The sequence below is a fragment of the Melopsittacus undulatus genome, chromosome 7, assembly GCF_012275295.1.
Source record: "Melopsittacus undulatus isolate bMelUnd1 chromosome 7, bMelUnd1.mat.Z, whole genome shotgun sequence".
NCBI classification, from domain to species: Eukaryota; Metazoa; Chordata; class Aves; order Psittaciformes; family Psittaculidae; genus Melopsittacus; species Melopsittacus undulatus.
In genome coordinates this window covers 25,454,965-25,475,229 of record NC_047533.1, presented here as the reverse complement: position 1 = coordinate 25,475,229, position 20,265 = coordinate 25,454,965, and the positions used below count along the sequence as shown (strand labels likewise).

Sequence of the window (20,265 nt, the reverse complement as noted above, 5' to 3'; positions counted from 1 at the left end):
CGTTCCTACTGTAAGTGCTCGGAGCAGTTGCTTGGGATATATCTGCACAGATAACATACTGTTTTCCACAGGAAAAAAAAATCTGAAGTTTGTAGTTTCACTAGGTTGTCTGCCTGCAAATCTGTGGCTTTTAAACATTCTTTTCACCACATGGGACATCTCAGGCTAATCCAGTGGTTCAGCAGTGTTTCTTGTGGTGGCACTGTGCACATCAAGCTCATGACTTGGAATGTCAGGTTTCAGAAGCTGTTTGAGGCTTGGCATGATTGGGTGAAAGGCTGGCAGGTAGGTACTTGGGGTGGAGGAAGTGGAATGTTAGGATTTACAAGCCCACCATCTGTCAGGTTATCAGTGAGACTGAACCAGAGTAAGGAACGATGCAATGGAACGAGGGTCCAAGCCAGATGCCCCTTTCACTTTCGTATTAGAAAATAATGTGTAATTGGAATGGGGGAATTCGGGCATACATGTAGAGGAATAAAAGGGTAGGAATAGCTGAAGAAGTGATATGTCCCTTTCCCTAGTAGGCAACACACAGACATTTGCCTAACAATAACTTTCTGCCTTTTTTCCATTTAATTTCTTGAAAAACGCAGTCTAGAGTAACCTGGAAAATAGAGATGTTTATGTACTCATAATATCCTCTTCTCTTTCAGAAGCATAGTGTGGTGGTAGCAAAAAAAATTTATATAAATCATAAATAACACTGGATGTTTTTCAGAACGTTTTATGAGGATGTCTTCTAACCACATTGAGGCACCACTTATTAGCATACTCTGCTTCCAAAGGTCTTACTGTAGTCAGATTGGATGCATTTCCTATTATAAATCTTTTAAGGCAGCAGTCCTCTCACCTAGCAATGTTGCCATTTAAGAACTCTAGTCAGTATAATTATGGATAAGCATCCATGTGTGTCACATAAGTAGCTGCATTTTCTCAGCATTTACATACACATTCACTTGCATCATCTATGCCAATACCTTCTTAGCAAAAATGGGTTTCTTACAACAATCTGACAGAAAGCAGCTCTTTGTCAATTAATAACTAGTATGATACAAAATATATTTTAGAGATTAAAACTGTAAGGAAGTAAAACTACCTCATACTTGTGTCCATTCTAACAAAAATCTAAACTGAAAACATTAATTTTGTTTTATAAATATATATTTTAATTTGATTTGAAATACAGAAGAGGAAGATGAATATTCTGCAACCACCAAAACCTCTGAAAGCAACTGCTGAATACTATGCTATTTAAAATGCGAATGTTGTTCTATTGTATCAGCGCTTTTGAATTGAAGACAATAACCCTCTCTTGGAAATAATCAGGACCATGTGTAAAAAGTGAATCCAGTTGCCTTGTCTGTATTTGCACATAAAGTACTGATTCTTGTGTTAGAAATACATTTTCAACCAGCAATGCAAACAAATTTTCTCTTTTTTGTTTTTTTTTTTTTAAATAGCAAATACCGGATGTGTCACCAACAGGCCGTTACACAACATTGGTCCCTCTCTTATTTATTTTAGCTGTAGCTGCAGTGAAGGAGATAATAGAGGATATTGTAAGTATTTAATTCCAATATTTTGAAAATAGCTTTCAGATTTTTCATAGATTACAAAAATTTTGTTGAATAATTTGATATTGAGCCATTCTTGCATTACAGATGCTTTTGCAAGCTTCTGAAGCTACTTGAGATGAAACCTTTAGAACATGGTATTACAATTTGAAAGTGTGTTAACTATATGTACATGTGACAATAACATGGCAAAACAGAGACTGTTATGTTTATTATATAGATTGTTTCTAGTCAACAATTCTCAGTAATGAATAATATTTTCAAAGTGTGAACTGGAAAGGCTCCACAGAACCCAGTCAAGACCAGACTATTGCCAGTTTTCTCAACAATGGCTCTGCTAAAAGAAGATTGGAAGCTACTGAATTCATCTTGGGTGGAGTCTTACATTAAAACCAAATAACCTTTAAATACTTTTTTTTTTTTGATCCCTGCACTGTTCTCTTGATTATTGTAAAGGGTTGTAAGTAGTAGAAGTCTTTCCCTGCTCCTGGGAGCATCATATTTATTGTGATTGAGCAGAATTACAATGTAGGTGCAGAAACATGAGTAAGAGAAGAGCAGTGAGCCCCAATAAGCTCTGAAATGGAGGGCCGCTGGTTACATGCTGCCTTCTTGCTGATACAGTGATATCAGTCTTCTCAGTTACCTCTGTGAATGTGTGGCAGGCAAGATACCTTGTCCCTGATGGTTGTGTGAACTCCTGGGCTGCAGAGTTGAGTGGTCCTGCAAGAGGAAACAGTGTTTCCAATAAATGTTTTTATTCTGTGTTGCATCTGTAGTATTTGCTGCCCAATAGCCAGCTTCTCCTTAAGTGCCTTTGTTGCTTTCTCTTTATGTAAACAGAATCACTTTTTAAAAAGATATAAAATCAATTCATGTTCTTTCAGATATTTTTAACCATTCTGCTGTTAATGCTTAGACTTGCACCATCTGTCAGTGTCTAGGCAAATATAAAACTGAGGCTGCTGCTAACTGCACAAAGTGTCCTTTTTAAAAATTACCTCATCCACTTTTCTGCCATTTGTTTCTACCATTTGCTCTTTGCAACTTGGAAGTGTGGAGTTTGGCGTGGGACGGAAGACAGGGAAGAGGTTTAGTGTTTTTTGCATGTGTCAGCTAAAACAATAAATTTCTCATTATCAAAGACTACTGAGATACCTAAAGTAATTTCAAATACTGTTTTACTTTCTGTTAAGTTTACATTGTTTCAGCATGTAGGTGATTCCTGCTGCACTTAATTGGGAAAGAAAGAGATGAAGGAGCTGACTGGGAGAATTTAGGTGCTAGTTTAAGGGCTCTGTGTGTGCACGTGTTTGTGTATATACATATATATATATATATATATATGTGATGTAACTTCACGAATTTATCACACAGCTGAGTTTTTCGGACTCTAGTCCAAATAAAAATTATTTGCTTTGGTTTTGTAGTTAAACAGGTATGAAATTTAATGTTGCCTGCTGGTTATATCATGCAGGAATATTTGACTGACACCTGCACTTCTTTTCCTGTGAAATCTGACCACTTGCATAGTAAAATATTGAGTGTGTTTTCCCTCAGCCTTTAATTTTGTTATGTCTTAGTTTCTTTACACAGAGGGATACCCAAGATTATCTTCTTATATTAAAGCAAGATTAACTGGCTTTTGGATGGGAACTTTACATGTTGATATCAATAAATATACTTAACAAAATAACATTTTTGGCTTAGGAACCAAATGCTTCTTTTTCTGGAACGAAATCCCAATATGCAGAAGACATTATTCATGAACAGAATGTGTTTTCCATATATGCTTCAGAAGTGCTAGCAAAATTTGTGACATGCAGTGCTAGATTATCAGCTGTTTCCAATTATTTTCATCCACCATAGCTCAGAAAGAAACCGACATTAAACATTAACCTGTTTTAACCTGGAGGAGACTCTCCTCATGGGCCAAGAAACATCTGCTTTGATCAAGTTATTGTGTCTTCCCATTGATCAGAGGTTATTTATATGTAAAATCAGCCATCTTTTTGCAAGATGAATCTGCTGATTATCTGTGAAAATCTTGTAAAAAGTAATACCTTAAGTTAGTCTTTACAAAGTCATAAGGTGGCCTTTTAAGAGCTGATAGCTCAGTCATACCAGCATTTTATTTGAAATAAGTCTGTTGAGTAGCTTGACTTACTTTTCTTCAATTTGCAAGGTTGCTTCTGATTTTTCTTTGTATTTCAAAGGCATGAATTATGCAGCTCTATTTAAAAAAGCTTACCTAAAACAGTTAATTCTAGTTAATTTTCCAAATCATGTTCTTGCTCAGAAAGAACTGAGTTCATTACCCTTAAATACTGTGTTTAAGCTAGTACTCTCCTAAGCATTTTGTAGCTTAGAGACACTAGTACTAAGAATGGTTCCACAATCTTTGCTCTGGTAGAATCATCTCCCAGGAAAGGGCAAAGTTATGGTACACAAGTACACTGCTTCTTTATATAAGAAGCTTGCTTAGATAGCAGTTGCCCACATGGGAGGACATTTAAATAAAATGCAATTAGCCTGGAACTTTGTGTGACTTTCCTAATGTTCATAATTATGCAAGTAATCCATAGTCATCTTTAAAATGTTTAAGTCAGTTTATTGATGAGTGAGAGGAGTATTGCATGTGATTTTTAAGTGTGAAAGCTTTATGATGTCAATAGAAGTCTTTAACCACTGTGCATTTTTAATTTAGAAAAGGCATAAAGCTGATAACGCAGTGAACAAGAAACAAACTCAAGGTAGGAAATTTTTTTAAGCCAGTTAATAATTGTGGGTGTTGTTTTTTGATTTTTTTGCAAATGACTGAACTGCTGACAGGTGATTGAGTGGGGAATTGCTTATGCAGATTACTTCAGAAGTTTAAATCTAAACAGTGGCAATAACAATTTGCAGTCACGTTAGCCCCACCGAATTTTTATGAGGTAACTAAGAAACTTACTTTACTCATTTAACATAGGTGATGCTGTAGCTGTTAAAAGGTCATAATCACCACTATATTTATTAGGCCTAGACTGTGATGAAAAATTTATGCATTGCTGAGTACACAAATCATATTGGGGTTTTTTGACCATCAGATCTTGAACAATTCAATTTTGCGAAACTCTGCAATTGGAAGGGTAAGTTATAAAATGGAACTATCTATGTTGCTTTGAAACTGTAGATAAAGATGAATACAGGGGGGTTGTTTGGTTTTTTTTTGTTGTTATTGTTGTTGTTGTTTTGGTTTTTAATATGAAATCAATATAGTGGTTTTATTAGGGATTATGAGATATTTAGGCAGTATACCTAACCCAAAACTTTGGAATGTGATTATTTTTTTTTCAAATGGAGAACAGCTATTAATTTAGAGGATTATTTTAGCTCAGAAAGTGAGAGAAGTATGTCCTAAATGTGTTTCTTGTGTAGGAAGTCCAAGCTTAAGTTCCTCCTTTGCTGCTTTTCAGATTTTTATGTTACTTGTTCTAAGGTAGCCATCTCTTGATAGAGCTGGTCCTGGCTTTATAAACAGGAGGAGGAATAACCATAATGTGAATTTTGATTGCAGCAGGTATGAAAAGTACCACAAAGAGGAGAATCTTACATGGAATCTTATTTAAATAAGAAAGAAACATAACCTCTATTTTTTTTAGGGAGGGATGCAGTCATTGACTACAATTAATCAGAAATGTTTAACACTGCTAACTACTGGAAATGTCTCTGATTTAAAAACATAAATTCTAAAGCCCACATAAATTGTACATAAGTTTTGAAGTTTACTGTAAAATTGATGGAAGATGGAGGGGGAAGATAACTTACGAAGCTACTGAGCATGTAGCTGAAAAAGGCAATGAGACAAATCTATTGACCAAAAGCACTGGGAATAGAAATCTCAAGAGAACAGGCCTGGAGAAATAGATAAGCTCTTATCTATACATAAGTGCCACTTGTCTCGGTCTCGAAGTGCTGGGTAATACTATAAACTGGCGCTTCGTTACGGGGGCAGAGCTAACATTCAAGATGTCCATCATGGCTGAAACTTCAATCTCGAAGTAGAGTCACAAACCCGAGGTCCTTTCTCTAACCCTAAATGGGATAGTGGGTGTTTGTCAGTCAGTTCAGGTGTTGCCCCCCTCCGGGGGGATTGCTGCAACTGCTCACAGCACACTGCGCGACAATGATCCCACCTGAAATCCCCCCAGGGGGAGTGCTTAATGAATGTCATGGTCATAGTCAGTCTCGTGAAGGGATAGCACTTCAACGATCACACTTGCTTTCATCATGATGTCATTCTCAAGCTCTGCGCAGAGCCAAATGCAAGTCCATGGAATTCGTTAAGGAAATTCATTGGAAGTCGTTAAGGAAACCTTAATTTAGACCTCTAAAATTCTTTCATCAAATGTTAATAGCTTTTGAGTTTCAACCAGTGGTTTTAGGTAGCAGTGAACCTCGGAGTGCCTTTTTTTTTCTATAGCTTGTTCAGAGTCTTATTTTAATGTCTTTCCTGCCTCTTCTCCTTGGTTGCTTCTCATTAGGCTCTTTGGTGACTGTTCACAAAATTCCGGAATGTTCATGCATGCAAAAGAGCATCTTGGAAGTTGAAATGTAATGAGGATGCATAAATGTTGCTAGCACTGAGAAACAATTTTCTTAAGCTAATGTGGGATTCATGTACCTACAGCATCAATCTTAGCATACTGTCAAAGCAATGTTTCAATGTGCTGTCAAATAGAGTCCATTGTCAAAGCAATAATTAAAAAGTTAATCAGTATGGTACTCCTTTTTCTTTTTTTGCCATGTATTCAGCAGTCCTATAACCCTGAAAAGTTACATTACATAAAATACGCTTAGTATATTAGATATCCAGCTCCACCTTCCATTGTCTTTTAAACGTATGAAATTGTTCATGAAATGACAGTTGCATGTATAGATTCTGTATATGGGTTTCCCTTCATCTGTCTATTCCTTAAAGACCATCTCTATCTCCATTAACCTTAAGTACTTAACTTTCTAAATTTCAGTTACTATAAAAACCTTTTGCAGAGGATTTTGATTTATTAGGCTGCATTAGGGATGATTTTTATTACCTCAGGCTGCATACATACACAGCAGGACACTGGCAGACAGTGTGATGTAATGAAATGTATATTTCTGCAGTGTGGTGAAGTTGTCTTGTGTAGGGCAGATGGAGCATGCTTTTGAAAGTTAGAGACAGCTAAAAATGGGAAATACCAATGTGAAAGCCAGGCTGCAGAAGACTTTATGGCACAAGTTCTCTAACTGTTATATAAAAGGAGTATAGCAACACCACTTCTTTTTTTGGTCTTATAAAAAGTGGATTTAATTGAATGTCAGTATATGTTAATTTTGCTTAGAAGTCACTGGATCAAGCTAGGGTTAGAACACTCTTGAGATTTCAGGTGTCTCCTATTTTCATGAGTCTGACTCATCTGTTTGTGAGCTGATTTTAACCACCTAAACCAGCAGGAAACAAATCCAGAATGAAAAGCTGACAGTTTCCTTCTATTTAGTAGGTTAAACTGACTCATCAAAGTGTCCAACACCAGAGGCAGCATGCATTAAGCAGTGGGGCATGCACTTTGCACGGGGTAGGGGCAGAACAGGACCTTCCCTTTGCAGTGGCAATGCTATGTTAGGACAGCTTGGCAGCATATGAATCAGCCTTAAGGTGTATTTTAGCAGTGCAAGTGCTTCTGCAGCCAGCACTTCATAAGAAGCCCTTGGCCATCTCTGGCAGCTTATAAATAAGATCTACATAACTCCACTGGCAGTTATGCTACTATAGCTCTTTGTGAGATTTAGTCATCTGGATTGCAGCAAGGTATATTTTTAATCCTCATCAGTTATTTTATCTGGTTGGTACCATGGCCCCACAAAGAATATTGCTGGCACAAACGAATGGAAGTAGGTGGTGGCACAGTTATCAGACCTCTTGGGTTCCTTAAGGACACTATTACAACCCATCCTCATTCCGGATCTGTCATTTTCCCAGTGAAGGTCAATTGTTTGTCAAAACAGATTTTGTGTAATGAACAGCTGTTTGGTGAGACAGTCATTAAAAGATCTTGCTTACTGTCTGAAAGGGAGACTGCTCTATTTACCATTCCCCTGAGCATATTGGCACTAAAAAATACAGGGGAAGGAAGGGTAAGAAATTTTATCTTACCCCAAAGAATTACTAAGCAGGTTAGATAATGACTCACCAAACTGTTGAGATACAGGAAGAAAGGTTCCGTCTGGACAGAATCTCAAGGAAGATGTAGATATAAACTCTATATGTATTCCCACATTTTGATGCACTTTTTTGAAATCAGCATGTGCTTGCATAAGAACTGGATCCTGATCAGGTACTTAAGATAAGCATCCTGACAGTTTATAAGCTGGGGGACACAGTGAAAGAGAATAACCTCTTGGATCTATGTGGGTATTGATTCATGGTGATACATTTTCATTTCAGTTTCTTTTTGCCTATGAATCTTAGCTTTGTAACTAGGGCTAATCATAAAAAGTCACCTTTAATATTCTCTGGAAAAGCAGTCTTGGCAATTAACTGGAAAACAAAGCATGGGTTTTGTATCATGGTAGTAATACTTAAAACTAGAGTAGTGGAGCATGCTTGCAATAAAAATTGCTAGTGCCAGGTAAAATCTATACTAAATCTTCAATGGCATGGGTTGATTTAGGGGATTCCCAGTGTGTTTATGGAGGAGATGGCTGCAATGATCCTGAACTCCTCTGACATGCCAGCAACAGTATAAATAGCTGAATGCTAAGAAGCTTGCTGGTGACTTTTTATGGATCGTTTTTGCATGAACATCATCAATATTTGAACTGTGAAAAAAAATTTAGTTGTTTTCTCCCCCACAATAACTTCATAACTTTTTCACTTTGCCACTTTTTATTCCAATTACTAATTTATTTTTCAGAACACCACATTATCATACAATCTATATCAGATTTAATTGATTCTTAAACCCTGTAAAATGTCGTCATTGACATTTAGTAAGATTCTATGGTACAAAAACTAATATACAGAACATGCTCTGTAAAATTGGAATGCTTGACCTGAATTCATAGAAACAAGGCATGCTGTAAAATGTGTAAATGAGCTGTGTTTGGTTTTCATATGGAGTTTAACACATACCTGTATACTGCAGTTAGAAAATTTTCTAGTTGTAGAGTCTTTTTTATTTCCTGTTTTTTTCAGTGCTACGAAATGGTGCATGGGAGATTGTCCACTGGGAAAAGGTATGTGTCTATATTGGTGACTGTTAGAGCATAATGCATATTTAATGTTTGCTTTATTTCTCCAAATGTTTGTCATCAGTAAGAATGAACTGGTATGATGGGAAAGGTGTAGTCTTCTGTAATTTATTTTTTGTTTGTTAATACTTCTCTCTTAAAATGTACTTTTAAGTCAAATCAGTTTTGATGATATGAGTAAGGCAAAACTGCTGTTCAGTGGTGGACTTTAAGTTCAGTGAAAAATAGCTTAAATAATACGATTAACTTGGCAAAATTATGCAGTCCCATAGTAGTATTTGGTGTGCCAAAGCAGGAACTTCTTTTCAATAAGAAATTACTTTGTGTATTCAATAAACTTCTTTGGCTTAAATCCTTAGAACTTTAAAAACTGTTACATAGTGGGCAAGAAGGAACTGTTAAAGGTAACTTTAGAGGACTAAATGCTATCATTCCTTCCTAGTCCCCTAGTTGCATTAGTTTCCATACCTGAAAACTTGAATAAAAATTGACCCACAGTATTTTGGAGTCAAGGTTCAGCTGAAATTGGTTTGTATCCTTGGAGATGTGATGCAACTGAGCTTAGGGGAGATTAGTTTCTTCTTTAACTCAGCTTCAGTGTTCCCATAAACAATTTTGCAATAACTAACAGAATTAAAGAACTGCATAGAGAAGGTCAGGTTTAAAACTGCTTAAAAAAACCTAACAGATCTCCAAAGAGTTTCAATGACCTCTGAGTCACTGGAGTACCTAAGACCTTTAGGCTTTTCTAAGTGTGTGTTTCTAACAGTCTTTCTAGCAAATTCAGCAGGTAAATATTTACTGTACTTAAAACAAAGGGATAGCATATTTTGTTTGAGACCATTAACCAATTCCCAGTTTTCTTTCAGGTAGATGTTGGAGATATAGTTATAATAAAAGGCAAAGAGTATATACCTGCTGACACTGTACTGCTCTCATCAAGGTAGAGATGCCCACTGATGCTTACAATGTAGAGGCTGGTTTCTCTACCCTGCATTTATTTATTTATTTGTTTGTTTGTGATTGCTCCAAGGAAATAAAGAATAAACAAAAATGCTGCTGTTCTGAAGTGTAGTCTTTTGTTCATTCTGGCACTTATTTAAGGCGGTGTTTCTTCAAACTGTGACAGTTACAGTTTTAAGATTACACTGGCATTCAGTTTACCCAGAAGAAAAACAATATATAGTTTTATTGTTGAATATAATACAAAAAAGGGGGATTCTTATTCTAAAAATTGGACTTCAACTGCCATATTTAAACTGGTTGGCTTTTTGGTGTGTGCCTAAAAAAATTTGTGCTATAGATAAATTAAAATGGATATATTACAGGGAACTGACGTGGTTTTTAATAGATATAGTCGCCATTTTGATAGTTGAATCAGGAAAGAAAGTGATTCTGAGATGTGTATGATCAAATTAGTGCTGTCTTTACGAACTGAATATTTGCTTAATTCTTATATACATATATAATATGAATAATTTCAGCACTGAAAGCAAGACTTGATTTATAGCATGAAATGCTTTGATAAAAAATTCTTCTTACATGGACAATCAGAGGTTGTTTATCATCATTTCCTTGGACAGCTTTATTTAAGAAACCACATCTTATGTGGCAGATGCACATTTTTCAACATCTATTTGATCAGGTCAATAGACAACATATTGTAAGGAATGTTTTAATGAAGATTATTTAAATATGATCAATAACATTCTGATTTATTACTCTATGTTTACAATGCAATTTCCATGTTTTTTCTGGCACAAATGGAAGCATTATTGTCAAGTGTATGATTCTGAATTAGGTATAAACCCACTATGATCCCACTGAACTTAATTAATCCAGTCATACATACAATTAAGGTTAGGATCTTACCTGTTTCTGTGACTAGACTGCAGCGTAGAATAGTACGTTGTTTATTACATCTTCCATCGCATCTCATTTTGCGGTTTCTAAAGCACTTCTATTATTATTATCAAGTGTAAAATAGTTGCCATATAATACAGTAAATTTTCCCTCCAGCCTGTCGTCAACGTTAATGTTTGTCATAACTTAGCTGGTTTTGTATAGAGTATCCTCAATAAACCTTTACTTCTGCAATTTCAGAAACATTTATAAATTTTATTGGTGCTTCTCCACCAAGATCTTCTTCTTCGGCAGTACACCATGCAGCAAGAACACTTGTTCTGTTGGCCTGATAATACCTTATGTCATGCTAATCCGAGTGTCTTCAGGCAGAAAAGGTTACATCCTCTCAGATCAGCTTCTTTGAAATCTGAGTAAACTCCTAAATTTGAGCCTTTGCCTTGATGTGTGCCCTTTTGGATTTGGAGGACACTTGCATCAGAGTGTTCTCCAGTTGTTTACACACAGAAAATTATCAGCTGCCTGCAAAACCATCACTCTGAGCCTTGTACCCCCTCTAGAGGAATCCTATGTCATAGAATCATAGAGTACTTAGGGTTGGAAAGGACCTTAAGATCATCTAGTTCCAACCCCCCTAAACACTCACCTCATACTAAACCATGTCACCCACGGCTCTGTCCAACCTGGCCTTCAACACCACAGGGATAGAGCATTCAGAACTTCCTTGGGCAACCCATGTGCCTCACCACCCTCACAGTAAGAACTTCTTCCTTATATCCAATCTAAACTTCCCCTGTTGTAGTTTTAACCCATTACTCCTTGTCCTATCACTACAGTCCCTAATGAATAGTCCCTCACCACCATCCCTGTAGGCCCCCTTCAGATACTGGAAGGCTGCTATGAGGTCTCCATGCAGCCTTCTCCAGGCTGAACAGCCCCAACTTTCTCAGCCTGTCTTCATAGGGGAGGTGCTCCAGTCCCCTGATCATTCTTGTGGCCCTCCTCTGGACTTGTTCCAACAGTTCCATGTCCTTTTTATGCTGAGGACACCAGAACTGCACACAATACTCCAAGTGAGGTCTCATGAGAGCAGAGTAGAGGGGCAGGATCACCTCCTTTGACCTGCTGGTCACACTCCTTTTGATGCAGCTCAGGATACAGTTGGCTTTCTGGGCTGCAAGGGCACACTGCCAACTCATGTTAAGTGTCTCATTGACCAACACCCCCAAGTGCTGATATATTGAAGTAAGAGTTGCTACTGGACTTGGCCAAGATCATTACCTCTTTGTTTAAGCTCTCTTTACTGCCGTTGTCAGAACACACCATCCCAGCTATGACTGTTACTCACCTTGAGTTTTCCTGTTAGGTTTTCTTCTAGGATCCAGTTTTCAAAGGAGACTCCTTGAATCATGATTGCTTTTCTGGGCCCAGTTCAGGCATTTCTTAGAGCTACAGCTTCCTTAGCTGTATTGCTAGGGTCCTGTTGCAGCCCTCCTTCCAGGAGAGAAGCCTGTGCTACTTACATTACCTCTAATGTGCTCTCTTTCTCATCTCCATGCGGCCATGCATTCTCCAGGAAGACAATCTTATCAATTTTTTGTCTTCCAGGTGTTTATTGGTCCCAAATTACAGTTTAGGTTTCAATAACAATGAAAGCTTGTGGGCTTGGTTTTAATTCAAACTAATGGTATTTGGTTCCTTTTACTAGCAATAGCAGTTTTTGGAGAATAAGAGGCTCTTAATTATTTTAGGAAATTATAATCTTTTACACCGGAAGGACACAGACCTCTGAGATTTGATTCTGTTTGGTTCTTGCTAATTCATTGTGCACAGAAATTTACAAAGCTGAAGCAAAACACAGTAATTTTCAGCATGTCTACATAGAAAAGGTTCTTAACATCTGACTTTCTAAAAAGTTGGTGGAAAATCTTTTGTTGTGGCTTTTATTTTTATAGATAATGTATGGAGTATCTAAAAACTTTGTCAGTTGAGAAATGAGCATAACAGCTTTTTATTTTTACTGTACAGTGTCAATGTGTTCTGCAGCTTAAAATCAGTGCCTTAGAATAAAACCATATAATTGAGTAAAAATTAAAATATTCTAGCTCTTTTCTTTCTGACCTGATTAGAATAGATTTTGAAAAAATTGTTATCAGACATTTTAATTAACATGTATTATTTAAATAACAATTTCAAACTCTGTCTTTTTGTCTTTGTCCATTTTTGTTTTGTTTTTTCCATGTCACTTATTTTTCTGTTCTAATCATTTTCAAACTGGGATGTGTAGGTGGCAGTAGGGGAAGTAGTGAAAGTGACCAATGGGGAACATCTCCCAGCTGATCTCATCAGTCTGTCATCAAGGTTAGAATTAATGAGTTTCACAGGAGACGTGTAAGTGGGTCCTCATATACCAAATATGAAGAACACTGCCATATTAATAACAGTTGCTTTGCTGTTCAGCTTTCTTCAACAAAACCCACACATTTATAAAATTAGAAGGGGTTGAGTTGATAGAAATGCAGATCATTGAAGTGTAAATACATAACACTCTTAAATCAAAATTTCAGTCCTCTTTGTTCTTGTACTACCGCCATGAAATTTTGTCAAACAAGTTGTCATTGCATAAACACACAGTAAGACACCAGTATAAACATATTTTTAATTCCTTAGAGCAAATTAAGAATATATATGTTTATACCAGCCCACTATTTTCAGCAAAGAATATAGTTTAATGTTGGTAGGACTGGTAGAGGACCCTCTGCACAAACTGGATGTTGCACAATTTCTGCTGCATGCAATGGCAAAAGCAGCACTGTTCTTGTGTGTTGTGACAAAATGCATGTTTCTCAGACGTGTCAGCTTTATGCTATTGTCTGCACTGTTACCGCACTTTGTTTTTCCCTAATAAATCAATGGGCCTGCCTTGATCTAATTGTAACTTACTTTGAAGGTCACTGCTATCTGCTACAGTAATTACAATTAAGCATGTGTCTCACTTGAATGGCTTTGCTGCCTTAGTCTGTTTTAAAAGTGCTTCACAAAAAATACTGGTTTTATATTAACCAATAAAAATGCTAGAATTATGTTTTATACAATTGATTCCATCGAAACAATCTAAATAGAGGTTATTTACATTTTAGAAAAGTTTGCCAGGAAACACTAGCCTGAAAGCAGTATATCATTTTTTAATACTTTTGCTTTACAAAAAATGTGTTAGAATAACCTACTTAATTTTATCCTGTGATCAGAAGGCACTGTTGCATTAAGAAAGGGATTTTTGCAGAACACTTGGTGCTTGAATTTTGTTCTACAAAGAAGGAAAATATTGGAAGCTTCAGAGTGGTGTAGAGAGTAATTCTTTTAAGCTGTAAGGGGGTTTTATGACTCATTTCATCCTTTACAGGATGAAAACATCTATCTGTTGTAAGTAGTAGGTGCTCTGTCTTCACACCCAGAAAATGGGAGCTGATGAGTACTTCAGAAATCATGACCTGTTAGATGTGTACTTGCTTACTGTCTCCTTGCAGAAAAGTCATGTCCTGCTGTATCTCTGTTTTCCTAGTGAAGAGATCTATAATGGTTGTATATGATTTAAAGTCTAAAAGTATTTTACAAAAGATAAAATTGCTGCCATGTTTCATATCAGAAAATTGTGTTGAAAAATTTTATTGAAAGAATAAGCCATTTAGCAGTAAGTATTAAATAGATTAACTATTCAAGTAATAATATTCTGCATAAACTTAAAACCTTTAATTTATAAAATAGCCTTTTAAACTTCTTTAAGGGCATATTTCAAAAACTGTAATATGTTAATCCATAAATAATACTTTTTTTATAGAAGAACCCTTTACACAAAAACTCCCATGTCTAAATTATTGCTGCCTACAGTAGTAGGTACTACAAATGCACTACACTTGTGTCTGTATCTTAATCTCATACAAAAACACAGAAAGCTTTTTCTGTATACGGCATTTTTAGCATTAAGTTTTTAGGAAAAACTTTTTTTTTCTTTTTTAAGGCAAACTTTTCTGAAAGTGTAAAGTACTGCCATTTTTTACAGATTTGCCTGTAAATTTGTTTTGAATATATGATAAAAGAAAAATCTGATTGCATAAATAGGCATTAAGAGACTACAGGAAGTTTGTGAATTTTGATAGTATCATTTAAAAATAAGGTTTTTCTTTTCTTAATAGTGAACCACAGGCTATGTGCTACATCGAAACATCTAACTTAGATGGTGAGACAAACTTAAAAATTCGACAGGTATGAATTTAATTTTTGAGTATACTGCTAATATTATTTTCATCTGTTGTTTATAAAAACATCTTTTACAGCATTAATGGCTGTTCTAGGAGGTTGGAATTACAGTGGTTTGAATAAAAGGCTGCAGGTTATTGGCATCATGAAAGTTTTTGCTGAATTAATCAAGTGGAAGGAATCAATGTACTCCTAAGTCATGCCTTGTAGTTTGTTTGGGGGCTTTTTCTTTGGAAAAATTGGTAGAAATATTAGTAGTTTGGGTATTAGTTTTGTTTTTAGAGAACAGGTGATAGAGAAACTGTGCAGAAAGAAGCTGGTAGTGCCAGTATTACCCATCAAAGGCAAGAAGGGAATATAATTTTTTGGCTGAGTGCATTGTCTGTATTCAAGGACATTCTCGCTGAGCTGTACGACTGGTTACAACCCTGTCTCATCATGATGCTGTAAGATACTAAGGTGACTTTTTCACTATCTTTAGCATCCAGTAGTGTGACAGCAAAGTGTTGCATTCCCATTTTGCTGTCATAGAGGTTCTGGTTTTCTAGTTTTACACCATCGAATATCTAATATATACATTTTTATATTGGAAAGTGATTATTACTGTCATGACAAACAAATTTTGTTTACAGGGTTTGCCACTAACATCAGACATAAAGGACATAGAAAGCTTGATGAGTCTTTCTGGCAGAATTGAATGTGAGAGCCCAAACCGACACCTCTACGATTTTGTTGGAAACATCAGACTGGATGGGCATGGGTATGTAGATCCAAGGAAGATGACCTCTTGGGAGATTCAGTCTATTAATATATGAATATATGTTACTAAACTACTCAGGTTAAAATATGAAAAGTCTGTTCTACTAAAACTAGAGAAGAAAACATCTTTTCTGATGTATTCTTTATTCTTTAAAAAAAATGAGGGATAAAAACTTCTAATGTCTAGAACTTGAATTTTTGTACTAGTTGACCTTCAGAAAGCAATAGCTATTAACAGTAGATGGGAGTGCTGTTAAATAGTCATAGAATGTGTATCTAGTAACTCAAGTATCTGATACTTCCTCTGTTAAGTTTCTATTATAGAAGCTGAGTAGAAGTAGCTTTTCATCTGTTTGGTTTTTTTTTTAATTGTTGTTTTCTTTTGTTTGTCTAAATATGGAGTGAAATGGATTCCATCACTGTATACCTCAAATTCTTCTAATTTGGTACCTGAAAGACATTTAATATCTTAGATCACTGAAAGTATGTTTCTGTAATAATAGACTGCCTTGGTGCAATTACAACATACATACTTGCAAAACTGCTTCAAAAATTCTTAAAATACTTAAGTGCTTAGTAAATATTGATATTTAGAGTCCTCTATGGGTTTGAACTGAATGTGGTACATTAGGAGTATAAAGTTCATTGCATTCCAGAATTGTTGAGTTGTTCATTCCCAAAGATTTACAGGATTTCCTTTTTCTTTGGTAGGCATGTATTTTTCCATATACAATATTACTTGTCTTTGTGGCTTTAGAGTGATATGTATAGTGCTAATTATTAAATACTTTTTTTAACTCCTTCCCCTTAATATTCCTTGTTTTATTTACTGATTTCTTACAGATGCATTCCAGGAGTTTTCAGTCGCAAGAGTGTGGATCTATTATAATTCCACTGTAGTTGTCGTTAAGAAGCGAAAAACATTTACCTGTAATTCTTCTCTGAAGGTAATAGTTATAATAGATCCACACATTCATCCTTCCTCCCTGGCTAGAAGGAAAAACGTACTTTTCAATCTAATTATTTAATTTTAAGAATTAAATTTCTTTAAAAAGAAACATGGAATTTGCTGATGGCCATTGTGCCTGAAGAATGTGTAGGAACACGCCATCTGCTGGTCAAGCAGTTTTTCATTTGGGAAATTCAGTTTTGGAATATTTTGAACATAGTTCCTGTGTAGTAGAATAGTTCCAAAAGTGTGGCTCTAATATAATATTTACCTTCAGTGAAAAAGAATTGCAGGTAAGTAACTCTTTTTGGATCCTGATCTTATTCCCAGCTCGAAAAAATCAGAGATAAGTTCTCTTTCTGTCCACATTAGAGGTAGCACAGATTCATCTATCTGGTAAACATTCAGATCTTTAAGTCCTTCTTACCAGATTGTGTAGCTGCAGCTCTTGTAGTTTCCACTTTATCCACTGACATCTTAAAACTTTTGCAAAAGCAATAGAGAATACTTAAAATGCATCTCCCTCTTCTTCCTTCTTTTCCTTTAGATAACTCTTTGCAGTGCCAGAAATGTTGTATCTGGATGATCTTTTCAGTCTTTTTGCCTTCATGGGAGAGCAACTCAAAAAAACAAAGGTCCTTTTTTTTTTTTTTTCCTTTTGAATTCTTAATATTCAAGAAGGTAGAACCTCACTACACTTCTTTTGCCTTATGGCTAAATCTGTAGACAAAGGCCAAAAAGGTTTTCTTTCTATCGTCCTAAGTATACAGCTCTTTGTTACGCAGAGGCACCTCAGCTTGGTTTCAGTCAATGAAGACACTTAGCTATAAAAGGAAGAAAAGTTCTCTAACTTGGATAAGTGTGAAATTATAATTAGACAATGGCTCAGAGGGGAAGGGTGAGCAAGTTAAAAGCAAGGGCAGATATTTTTATACACACCTAAAGTAAATATTTTCCTGAAGGCATTCTTAAACAAATTTTGGGTAAAAATGAAGTATGAAGACATTTTGGTATGTTAGCCTTCAAATTTGTCTTAGGAATTATGAGTTCTTAATATACCCTTGACAGCTCTGGCAGGAAAATATGCTGAAAGGGTAATATTTGCTATTGAGAACATCCCTTACTGAATACAACCTAAATATGTTGCTGATGAGTCCTTAGTTATGTAGCATACAAGAAGAATCAGATGAGTTGGAGCAGTTTTGAGAAGGCAGAGACTGGGAAATAGTGACTTAATAGCTCCATCAAGTCATCACACCATCTCCTTATTAGAGAGTTACTGAGGATCATTAGCATGACACCAGGCAGATGTGGGCATTATATGCCCCTGGTTGTTTTGCCCTCTGTTTTTCTTCCCTTGGTCTGTGCACCAGTTCTGCTGGAGACAGGTCCTATTGGACCTGTTCTGCAGTCCCAGTTCACTTCTGATTGTCTTCCCAGTAACAGACCCTTAAGGATAAATTCCTGTCCCAAGGTGCAGAACTGGGACAGTTGGAGAATTTGAGAGACAGTGTCCTCATGGAAAAAAAGAACCAATGGGTCCTCCAATAGAAAAGACTTTCTTGCATATTGTTCATATTTCTTAAGAAAACAAAGAGGAAGATATGGGAAGAGTCAAAGAACTCCCCTGACTCTTCAAAGAATACAAAAACTAAGACTGGAAGGTTTTGACTTCTGCCTTCCTAGACCCTCTTGAATTAGTAGAAGCCCAGAAAATCTTTTGGCCTTCCAGAGAAGGTCCACAGTTGAAAAGGTTTCCAATCTGTCTGTGGGAGACTTGCATATAACCAAAGAAAGTTATTTTTCTTTCTCCTTCTGTGGTATTCATATTAGTGTTAATAGGCTAATAATACCTAATTATTCTTGGAATAACAGGTAATCCATTCCTTATCTGAAATGTTTGCCTGTTGTTGGATGGATGGTCCAAAAGACTTAGAATAATTCTGCAACAGGAGTCTCTCTTAATGATTCTTGGGTAATTCAAACACCAGCAGTTCCTTTCATACTTGAAAAGACATTTGTTCTCTTAATTTTGCCATGATATGAACAAATCTTAAGTGCAAGGGCAGCACAGGTCAGATTTAGAAAGCAAGTAAATCTCAGTATGTTTTCTGCTTCTGTTTTCTTTCCTGATGCCTTCTTTTGATTAAATGCCTGCAGCTGGAAATGTATTCTATAACAATATCATTCAGTTTCAGTTGCTGAAACATATTTAGCTGGTGGGGGGAATGATTCCTTAAACAGCCAGTTTGCTCCATGCTAGTTTCCTCAAAAGGTAACTAGGCTGTAGTGGGGTGGTATTTGTTAGTTGTTTTGGTTTTTATGGAAGAACACTCTTTTTTTTCTCTAGTTCCTGCAAGAGCTGATTCAAAAAAAACTTGTCTTGCCACTGTTAATTTTAGGGGAGGAAGAATGTGTTGTTTCCTCTTGCGCTCTTTGAATCTTAAAAGCTTGTGTGAGAGAGGAGGGAAAGGGGCATGAAGATCCAGAGGAAATTACTACTTGAAATTTACTTACTGAGACTGATTTCATGATCTTTGTGCTACCAAAAATGTTACCAAATATCATTACTTCCTCAGACTTTTTATATCTTATATATCAGATATAGTTGCAGTCAGTAAGCAGTTTATTTGTGATCTTCATAATGCGTTGGTTTCAAACAACTGTAGAGATCATAGTTTTAGATAAGAATGCCAAACAGTAGAACGCTGTTGAAAAGTCTGAACTGCTAGCTGGTGTTTATAGAAAGAAAAGTGCCAAAATAGGGTATTGTTTGTCCCAAGAAAAGAGTAATAATAATCTACATTTTTTCTATTTTAAGAAAAACCTGAGCTACAGTATATGAATTAAGTCAGCTGTCTGAATTTAATACATTTAAATGTTTGCACTGTCTTTTGAGGTTTCATAGCTTATTTACTCAGTGCAGTTCTGAAAGAGTAGCACAAGTAAATGTAGCTGGTTTTGCAATTTAAAGAAGGTGAAGAAAATATGTTGTGAATTTTAAATAATTATGTTCATAAAGGATGTTTATTTCACTGGAAGAATGGATAAAGTTAAGAGTTCAGAAAATTATTTAATTTGAAAATTGATTTGGAAGATTTTTGTAAGAGTAGACTTGGGGAAAAAAGCTTCATAATTATAAGTCACAGGAAAAATAGCCTTTTTTAGTTTCAGTATGCTAGTAGTACCATATCAAAATTAGTAGTCCATAGACAAAATGAAGTGGTAAGAAATATTTTTCATACTTAATTTTTTAGGCTTGCTTTTAACTGACAGGTTTTCTCTCTGTCAACACTCTCCAGAAGTTAACTATGAAAGTTAGGTTCCTAGCATATTAACTGTCTAAATTTTGAAAATTAGTTTTAACAACTGATGGTAATGTTATTCATTGACATTGTTTTAATGCTAAATATAAAACTCCTTCCTTCTAGTACTATTCCACTGGGAGCTGATCAGATTCTTCTACGAGGAGCTCAGTTGAGAAATACTCAGTGGGTTCATGGGATAGTTGTCTATACAGGACATGACACAAAACTTATGCAGGTTTGTCACTTAGATGTTCTCTAAATTACCTGTTTTGTTACC

The 20,265-nt window shown here is 35.8% G+C and overlaps 1 protein-coding gene across 3 annotated transcripts in view; it reads left to right on the top strand.

Annotated features, from left to right (window-relative positions):
• Window positions 1-20,265, top strand: part of ATP8A1 (ATPase phospholipid transporting 8A1) — a 110,338-nt gene that overhangs the window by 12,535 nt on the left and 77,538 nt on the right. For 2 of the 3 annotated variants that reach the window (XM_034064721.1, XM_034064720.1), the window contains exons 4-10: window positions 1,464-1,562; window positions 4,285-4,330; window positions 8,797-8,837; window positions 9,722-9,795; window positions 14,909-14,978; window positions 15,605-15,732; window positions 20,112-20,223. In XM_034064721.1, the coding sequence (XP_033920612.1) occupies window positions 1,464-1,562; window positions 4,285-4,330; window positions 8,797-8,837; window positions 9,722-9,795; window positions 14,909-14,978; window positions 15,605-15,732; window positions 20,112-20,223 (570 nt within the window). Of the gene's footprint in view, window positions 1-1,463; window positions 1,563-4,284; window positions 4,331-8,796; window positions 8,838-9,721; window positions 9,796-13,002; window positions 13,077-14,908; window positions 14,979-15,604; window positions 15,733-20,111; window positions 20,224-20,265 lie in introns of all 3 variants that reach the window. The other variant, XM_034064719.1, reaches the window with a different exon arrangement.